The sequence below is a fragment of the Porites lutea genome, chromosome 3 (assembly GCF_958299795.1).
Source record: "Porites lutea chromosome 3, jaPorLute2.1, whole genome shotgun sequence".
In the NCBI taxonomy this organism is placed as follows: Eukaryota; Metazoa; Cnidaria; class Anthozoa; order Scleractinia; family Poritidae; genus Porites; species Porites lutea.
The window spans coordinates 49,568,866-49,578,686 of record NC_133203.1 but is presented as its reverse complement, the minus strand read 5'-3'; the positions used below and the strand labels follow the sequence as shown (position 1 = coordinate 49,578,686).

The following is a 9,821-nucleotide window of genomic DNA, read 5'->3' as shown; positions in this document are numbered from 1 at the left end:
GCGCGTTGCTCCCGAGAAGCAATGTTTGAAGTAGTACAACACCACTATATCAAAATATATCAAGCTAGTTTTTGTTATGTTATGTCAAATTTATCCCCCCTTAAAATATGTAAAAATTACGGTTAAGAAATGTTTAGCTTTTGCAAACGAAACGGCGAAAGACGATTAGGTGATATTTAGTGGAAGGAGGAGGCATTGAACACTTTCAAATTGAACTCAAATTTTGGCTTTACACGACCAACAAGTTTGACTTTTAGGCATACAAACATTAACATATGAAACTGTTTATTAATATTGTTATGAAAGAAATTTATTTATTTAGCACTGTAGCCTGAAATTACAGAAAGAAAATCGGATTTCTGGTTTGTAAAAAGGAAATATTTCACCGGCCTGCAAGCGTTCCGGAAGCGCGGAAAGAGCGCTCGTGCCAGTCCTACTCGGCGTCAGACATTGAATGAAGATTCACCGCTCAACCTTTATCCGCCCTGCCCTGATTGATTAGTTTGCGTGATAGGAGTTCGAATTTCCCAGTTCGAGCGCCTGCTACGAAGGCTATGATGCCATCGCGTTCGCGTTTGTGACTGACCGTTCACCCATTATCGGTAATACGAAGATTTAGCAACAGGACGGGAACGTAAGTTGGCGATGGGAATGCGCGTGGAAAGGACTAAACACGACTTCCGGTGCCCAATTTGCCGCTTTTCCATTGGTCAAGCCTTTTGTTTGATTTGCTCGCGCCGTTGTCAACTGACGTTCCCGTTTCGTTTTTGTCAGGAATGTTCTGTTGTAAGTAGTAAGGTGCTAAACAAAGCCGTCTCAATGGTGTATCTACTCAATCAGCTCTGAGAATCATAGTTCGAATAAACAGTCGACATTTCACGACACCAGCTCGTTTCCCCGCGAAATGATGTCTGAGGAACAAGCGCAGAAATGCTATACTGGTGGTCGTGCCGCGAGCAAAATTAACTTCAACCCAGAAAGCACCACCCAGATCAGTATGGAATTTCTCTGCTCGTTCCTCCGATGTCAACCAGTGGCGGCGTCTCGTCGCCTGGTCTCAGGCGTTAGGTTGTGTGGTTGGCGCAAAGAGGTGTGAGGAAAACAGCTCCCGCCGCACTCCACCATCTCAGCCCGTGGAACAGGCTATCGAATAAGGCTAGGGCACCGACGCTACAAGATTTGCTTAGTTCCTTGACTTCTTGGGAAAGAAAAGTTCGAACCCGACCCGGATTCCACATGGGCTTGTGACTCTGCGGCCTGTTGCATAAATAATTTTTAGCCCAGCCATCTTCCAGTATATGGTAGTTTCAGAATGTTGTGACCACAAAATGACATGCTTCGTGCTTGCGGCCCAAAACCCACTGGGTCAGGCCGGGCGCCCCTAACAACCGCCTTTTTTGCTGGCTCAGTTTCCGGGCTATTGCCGTTAAAATAGCTCACCACGTCTGACGCCGGGCTTTTTGCAACTAGTCCTGTACTCTAGGAATGGATTTTCGAAGGCATTAAGCGGCGCAGGTTAAAAAAAATATGGGCCTCTGGCAACTCCTCTACCCCTCCCATCCTCTTCTGGGAACAATTAAGATAAGCGTGGGTAGCCTGGAGAGGCGGATAGTTTGAAGAGAACAGTTATCATGATTCTTAGTACGGTTCTCTGGTAAAACAGGAGGTTTCCGACAAATAACGCATGCGAGCTACTCTAGACATCAAATACCGTCAGACACGCTGAATTGCCTTTTTTCCAGTAACACTTTCCATTCAAGGACATATTATTACTTCCACATCTCCCAGCCAGCAAAAATGTCCCAGCAGAACAAATATTTAATTTGAGGAACAGATCCATTAGGCCCCCGTGTAACAAAAATAGAGGTTGAATACATTTCTCATGGAGAGGAAACGTTTACTGTTGGTTTTCACTAGCGACGGACTCGGAGTCGTAGTCGTAATCAGAAGCGTAAAGCTTATGATCTACTGAAAACAGCGTTCCGATTCCGCTTAGGACTCCGTCGCTTATGTTCCCCCTATTATCTAGTGAAAACCAGATTGTCGGAGTCGGAAGCAGAAGTGGAAGGATAACCCAATCACAATGCACGTTCCCACGCTTTGTGATTGGTTTAGTTCTTACGCTTCTGCTTCCGACTCCGACAATCTGGTTTTCACAAGATCATAAGCGGAACGTAAGCGACGGAGTAGTAAGCGGAGTAGAAAGAAATGGAAACGTTCTGATTCTTTTGACTCCGATTCCGTCGCACTTATGTCTCCGCTTACGACTTCGGTCTTTGATTTTCACTAGGTCATAAGCGCTCTTTCGACTCCGCTTACGATTCCGACTCCGACTCTGTCGTTAGTGAAGACCAGCCCATCTCAAACCTTGTCGGTTAATTGTTTTCCGTTAATTTTTATGTTTTGTATCTGCTTAATATAACCATTCCACGATAGGCAATTGTTTTACAAATTACCTAAAATTCAAATGATGTTAACTCAACAATAAAACTGGCGGGAAAGCTTTAAAAGCCATTTGTTTTCCGTAAACCAATCAAATGCGAAAACCATTGTAATGTTATTATGATTGACAGCTGCGAGTGAATAATTGAAGATCAAGCGAAGTACGCTTACTCAGGGCTTGCGTTTCTACATGCTCTGGAAAGATTAGTGCGCTGGAATAAGAGAAATTATTTCGGCCCAAACAACTTTAAGACACAGCTAAACGTGGACGCGTTGCAGCGCTGTGAGCGTCAAAGTTTTAGAAATGGGAGTTGGAACGCGTTCTTCAGCCAAGAAAACTCAGGGTAGGTGGCATGTTCGACCGCTCGCCCTCACGAGAGAAAACGTGTTTTGAATGTGAGTTGTTTGGAAATTCCTTCACAAGCTAGCGAGAAGATTGATAAATTATAATGCTTTGATTTCAGAAGAGGAAGAGTTAAAGGCCAAGTTGGCAAATAGAGTCGACGCTGAGACTCAAACGGACCCTGATATTACGGGAGTTGACGCTGACGATTTCGAAGAAGATGATGGCGAAGAAGAATCAGGCTCGGAGAGCAGCGAAGAGGAGGAGGATGGAGATGGAGAAGACGCACAGTCCAAGGGTGTCGACAAGGGAACGTCTTCTAAACCAGTGCGCCGCAAAATCATTGAGCTGAAGTATTATTTTGGAGAAGATTTACCCGATGCAGAGCTCGACAAACGTAAGTGTGATATCGATAATTTTGCTCAAAGCACATGGCAAACTTGCATAAATTAGTGATTACAGTCTGGAATTTTACTCCGAACGGTTCTGTTATTTTGCGATTTAAAAATCTTGTTGAACGACTGTAGAGTGTCTTTTTGCAAATTCTGGGCACATCTCCTTATTGCAGATGAGGTAAATACGTAGTTTGGAGAAAACGCGAGTTTCCATCGTGAGTCTGATCTCGGATGACTCGGAATTCAAGACAAGTCTATTTATATGCGTGCTTATAATTGCATACATCACAAGGCAGGACTGTAAAGATAGCTACATAAGCTGATCTAAACTCCTAACAAGATATACATTCTTCTCACGGGTTCAGAGAATATTGCCTGTGTTTCAGCGCAAACGTTTCGCCAGCCATGTCCTTTGTAAACATTTTAGGCTTAGGACTAAAATTTCTCGCTTCACACACATTTATTAGCATATGCATGTATTGGTTTACACTTACAGTGAAGTGAATGAAACTAAAAAGATCACAGCGAAAACGAAGCGAAAAACCAATGCTTTGTTTGATTTCAGCTATATTTATACATGAGGAAAATTTTCGCATGTCTCCCGAAATTCCCACGTGAGGAAATTTCCACTTTCATTCGCTACATTTTTGGTGTCACGCATGCTAATTTTGGAAAACCATTCAAGTGTACAAACTACAGGGACGCTGAATTGGCTTCCGTTGCTGTCATTTATATGCGACCTACATTTCGTTGCTTGAAAGATAAAGAACTGGTGTTGCAGTTAACTTTAATCGTTGCATGGATACTCGACATAATAATTCAGCTCCAGACAGACTCTATTGCGATGTTTACAAAAACTTACATGTGCTTTAGAGAAGAAAGGTTTCATTTTCTCATTAAAATCCTACATTTGGATTGTATACTTGTTGTATACAGTTAATATTTTGGGGCCCTAGCCTACAAAATTAGAATTTTCCAAAACATGTTCTCTATAGTATTTAACATCTCCAAGCAGACGATGAGGTGGTTTGTAGTGATAGGGGCAAATTTTTTCACAACACCCTAAGCCTAAAACTAGTTTTCATTAATTTATAAGAGCTGTCTAGACCAACTTTGCAAACTTTGAGGGCCCACAACAAGAGTGACTTGTATACATGTAATCAATAAGGCCTGGTATGCATGTGCTTACTAAGTAGTTAATTTAGGAATTAAGTTGATTTGTCAGCCTTCAGGGGTGGATCCAGGATTTTTTATTGGGGAGTTGGCTGACACCAATCAGCCACTAAACTATACGTTATTAAATTTATTTTAAGTTGTCCTTTGCCCCAAAACATGGCGATTTAGGAAGGACAAATTGAAGACTGTAACACTGAAACTCTTGATGTGCCACAAAGTAGAAGAAATAGAAGCTAATAGTTACTACCCTAATACAACAACAATAACAACAAGTTTATTCAGTATTACCATTTTCTACAGGTGTTACCAATTAAAATAACAATAATAAACAGCTAAGTTTAAGGAAATGCAGATATATGTTTCTTTCGTCTTTCAAATGCTTGAAAGATGAAATGAGCAGCTAGCCTGCTGATTTGTGAATCAGTATTGTTAAAAAGAAAACAGACTTTCACTAACACTGAAACTCCTGATACACCACAAAGTAGGAGAAATAGAATAAATAATTACTACCCTAGTCGGCCAAAAGTGAAGATGATGTCATTCGTCTAGGGTGCAGTGGTACAAATTTCTCACAAACCACACTTGTAAATTGCGTTTGTTTTTCGAGTTGTTTGGTGGTTATTGTGTTGTATGCTTCTGTATTCTGTAAGCTGTTTCTTATTGCAATAGCAATAGCTGAACCAGTCATTCTTGGCAGATCACACATGCCGATCAGAACCCTGTGTTTTATTGGCTTGGATGGGTCAGCAATGAAGTTAAACAGGCAGAGATACCCTGATAACACTTCTTCACAACCCTGAGAAGCTGTTTCGTCCACGATTAATTCTAAGTGGGAATTCTTCTCAAGGCATTTCTGAAAATATTCACTTTGTGAGGCTAGATGGCTTCACATGGTTTCCGGGATCAACGTAATTCGATTTTTGTTTTCCCACGAATTATATTTTTCTGGTGGGCTGTTCTAAAGGGGGATGGCTAGCCACCCAATCCACCCCCCTGGATCTGCCCCTGACCTGACAAGGGTTTTGTCCTTTTCACAAATTGTTCTGTTTAGCTAAATGCCATTTCCACAGAAAAGTTGGATTTGTAAATTTATATATAATAAAATATTTGTTGTTGGGTGAATTTTCTAGAATGGTTTAAACAATAACATCAATAAAATACTCAGCACCGTAAGCATACTATGTACGATGGAACGAGGATTGCAACACCGAAATCAAATTTAATACTGTAATCTTCCAACAGCACGCAAAAACCGTATTTGAAACTATTGTTGGCTGATGACGGGCAAATGTTCGGATGTACTGGAGATAACCTTTTGGTCACATATATTAAACTTTTAATAACAGTATTTTTAAAATTATTAGTGGCTTGGTCATCTCAACTTCTGCAATTAGGTACTCAACTTAATGGGTTCTTTTCAACCCCAAAAAGCTCTTGCTTTTGAAAAAGTTTGTCAAGAATTTAAAAGAAAAGTGTTTTGCGAGGCGCAGTAATCTTACCTGTAAGATGGAAGCCAATTGTTTGAGGGGTGATATAGTCACAAGTGCAAACTGTATCATTTTGTTTCATGCTAGTAATTAACATTTTTTTTGCCTCAAGTACAAACCTCCTTTGATTTAACAGTGATTCTTTACTAATATTTTTATTCTTTGGTCGCTTTCAACAGTTGCACAGGCAGAGGTAATCGTTCCCCCTGGACTTGAAGTCAAAGAATCTAACATTCCCAAGGCTGGTCGTGGAGTGTTTGCTAAGTGTGTAATTCCCAAACATGACTTTTTTGGTCCATTTATTGGCAAAAAGATTCCTGCAGAGGAAGCAAAGAAGTATAAAGACTCTCTATATGTATGGGAGGTGAGATCTTGTTTTATTTGCTTGTTATTTAAACAACAGAACAAAATAATGATGATTGGTTGGTGGACAATGAGGTAAGGTAGGTAAAAGCACATTCGAGCCAAAGTTCCCAGGGTTCGCAAATACGCCAAATTTGGCGTATTTTACGCCAAAATTGTTCAGATGACTCCACGGAGGTTGCGGAGGGAGTCACTTCGACTCCAGAAATTTTCGGTAACAAACAGGGAGCCACTTCGACTCCAGAAATTTGCGGTAACAAGCACAGTTTTGTCCTTACCTTTTTCACAACAAATACAATTCACGTTAATTGTAAACGTTGTAAACCTTAATTAAATCATCGAAATTAAAGAATTATACTGCACGACAAAACAGGAAGAGGGTAAATTACAATCAAAGTTTACTCGATGACCGCCATCATGGATTTGAGCTTTCCAGGTCAGCGGACCGCTACGGCTACTTCGTGTATCCCTCACGATAGTGTATACATTCCAGGACCACGTGCTGGAAAGTCTGAAAATGGCTTTTTTCGTTGTGATACTTGACTCCAAATATTCCAAAATGACTCCCAAATTTGTGAAGCAGAAGTCACACTGACTCCACTCATCAATAAAATTTGCAAACCCTGGTTCCAATTTGGCTGGAGCTTATCCTGGTGTCTTAAGCATGGAGCAATTGCCTAGGAGTATTGCTACTCCACCCTGGACAGGATGCTATTCCATCAGAGGGTTACCCCCCAGAAGCATGTTGCCGGTACCCATTTAAACACCTACAGCTGTAGGTGAAGAGAGACAAAGGGGAGTTAAGTTTCTTGTCTAAGGAAACAATGTGACAGGCGAGGCTTCAAACGCGGACCTCCATGTCCGAAGTTCAAGGTTAACCTGCTCAACCACATACGCCCCACCAGTAGACAATGAAGCTAAATATAATCATCAGTATCTTTTTTGAGTATGGTCATCTGGTTCACTTAACTTTAAATCGTGAAAGATTATTATTGTTCATCAAAAGGGTTTTTAAAGTCAAGTTTCTTTTGCAGATGATTGGATCTGCCAGAAATGGACACTGGTTTTGAAAAAGTTGTGTTAATTTCTTGTTAATTGCTGTCTTTTTTGATTCTGTTTTCTAACTGTTTGACCTTTGAGATTTGAGTGTTGTTAAATGACATTGTAGCATACTTTGGTCAAGCCACTGGTAACATTTCATGCATTAGTCAAATTTATTTTGTGATCAATTAATTTTATTTGATACAGTTGTTTGTTTGTTTCCCTAAGAATGTAAAAATGGCAGGGGAGGAGTGGGATCAAAAGTTTTAATCTTCCTCTAATAAAAATGAGGCCTGCCTTTAGATTATTAGAGATACAGTTGTGGAGGATAAAAGCAGTGTCACAAACTTGTAGGTACGAGATGACTATGGCAAGCTGATGCATCTGGTTGATGGTCGTGATGCATTTCAATCTAATTGGTTGCGCTACGTGAAATGCTGCCGCAGCCCAGCTGATCAGAACATCCGTGCTGTTCAGTATGATGGAAATATCTATTACATGGCAACCAAACAGGTTGAGGTTGGAGAAGAACTCCTGGCATTTTATGGAGAAAAGTTTGCCCGGATGCTGGGGATAAAAGTGCCAAAGAAAACATCTTCCAAGGAGAAAGGTGTGTATTTCATCCTCTCGGTCTTACATTTAACTGCCGCCTGGTTAGCTCAGTTGCGAGAGCCCTGACCTGTCTGCTGAGCAGGAAGACACAGGTTCAATCCGCGACCAGCTGGTCCAACAACCAGAGTTTTAATAACCTGGTAAGATCATGCAGGCTGTGATTCAAGATTTTGTCTCAGTTCAGATGATCGTGTCATTGGGTGGTGACGTTAACTAAGCTGTTGGCTTTGTATCCTTCATCCTTCCTTATCAACTGGAAAGGGGCGTGAAAGAACGAAAAGACTTTGAAAAGAGTAGATGTAGACCTTGTGGTGTGGTCTACATTTCTCATGGGGGAGGGGACCGTTACTAGCCTGCAGTGACCCTGCCAAAAATTGGCCAGTCTAAGAATAATAATTGTCCCTGTTTGTAATTGGCTCAGGGACATCAGGGTGATAAATGAAATCCTATTTTTTTGGCACCTGTGAAGTACACGTACATAGTATTGTTGGTCTGACCTCCTACCTGCATATTGCCGGTATCCACCAGCCGGGCGAGTTTGGGGGGGTGGCGGGGGGGGGGGGGAACTGCCATATATGGGCTATATAGGTGTGTGCCACTGTGAAGGGTATGGTTTTTAAGCAGTTCAAGGGAAAGGAAATTTAGTTCACGCTATTGGGAAATTTGAGTTATCTGAGTTCGAGTTATCAAAATTCTACTGTATTATTGGTTGAAGATTTTGGTCTTCACAAGGCAAACAGGGAATTGACACTAAAAAAATGCAGTTGGCAAATTTACATGTAAATTTACCTGCAACTCAGTTTTGTAGCATCTGAGGCAACTCTAGGATAGGAAAGGATTTTGAGAGTTTAGTCTATGGATAGGATTCCCAGGTGCACATCCCAATCCCACTGGAAGTCCTTAAGTATCCCAAGGATTTATTGATGAAGACCTATCAGGACTTGAACCAATGACTCCCATAAAAATGTCTCCTTTTTTTTCTCTACAGAACCTGCTGATGAAAGTTTTGGTTGCAAAAACTGTGGAAAAATGTACAGTAACCCTGCATCACTTATTGGTCATCTTAAGTACAAGTGCAATACAGGTATTGAAAACATTTTATTTCTTGCAATGTAGTCTTTAAGCAAAGGAACAAATTAAAAGCCTTTTTATACTACTAAAAAGATGCAGTACAGCTGTGCATGTCATGTCAAATTCTGCCATTACCAATACATAAGCTAAAGCATTATCTGAAAAATAATTGCGTTCGACGAAGGAAGAATGCTTCCTAATCTTCTGGGTTGCCTGTTATCACGTAGGTTCCCTGTGCACGCAAGCGGAAGCTGACCCGTGTTTTTTCGTTCCATGGTTCACCTTTTCGGCGCCATTTTGAATGACGTCACAAGTTTGTTGCGCAAAGCATTCTGCCTTGTGCTTCGCTGTTTGTCGGACGTGTTGGAAGGTTCAAGCTTTATTTACGTCATAAGCAATTGTCATATGGCAGTCACGTGCATCACTGGTTCTATCAAGGTCAAACAGCAAGATGATTACACGGGAATATTTGAGTTCGGCTAAAGAATGAACTGTGGAGTTGTTTTCTAAGCGGGTTTTATCGCTGAACTGATGATTCTGCTACACCTTTTTCGGTCAATGCCCTTCAAATCGAGCTGGAACTTTGTAGAAACACACAAATAAAGACCAGACAACATTTGTGCCATGAGAAGTTTACCCGTGCGTTTGAGTCTATTTATATATTTGTGGTTTAACCTCTTTACGCACGAAATATATTCTGAGATAAAGTAAGCTGTTGTTACAACTGTAATGCTTCATTCACGTCTGATACATCTACGCGGGCCATCTTGCATGATAAGTATCTCGCTCGCTAAAGCAAGCTAAGTTTTAAATATGTTAAACTGACCTACATGAACTTAAAATAATCATGAGATGAAAAGTTTGCACAATGGCAAAAGATTCTGTCCTGTT

General features: G+C 41.0%; 1 protein-coding gene across 1 annotated transcript in view; it reads left to right on the top strand.

Annotated features, from left to right (window-relative positions):
- The first annotated feature begins 2,581 nt into the window (after positions 1–2,581).
- Positions 2,582–9,821, top strand: part of LOC140931347 (uncharacterized) — an 11,613-nt gene continuing 4,373 nt past the window's right edge. Inside the window, exons 1-5 of the mRNA XM_073381145.1 lie at positions 2,582–2,786; positions 2,907–3,182; positions 6,023–6,207; positions 7,602–7,857; positions 8,848–8,943. Of these exons, the coding sequence (XP_073237246.1) occupies positions 2,747–2,786; positions 2,907–3,182; positions 6,023–6,207; positions 7,602–7,857; positions 8,848–8,943 (853 nt within the window). The 5' untranslated portion in view covers positions 2,582–2,746. The remainder of the gene's footprint in view (positions 2,787–2,906; positions 3,183–6,022; positions 6,208–7,601; positions 7,858–8,847; positions 8,944–9,821) is intronic.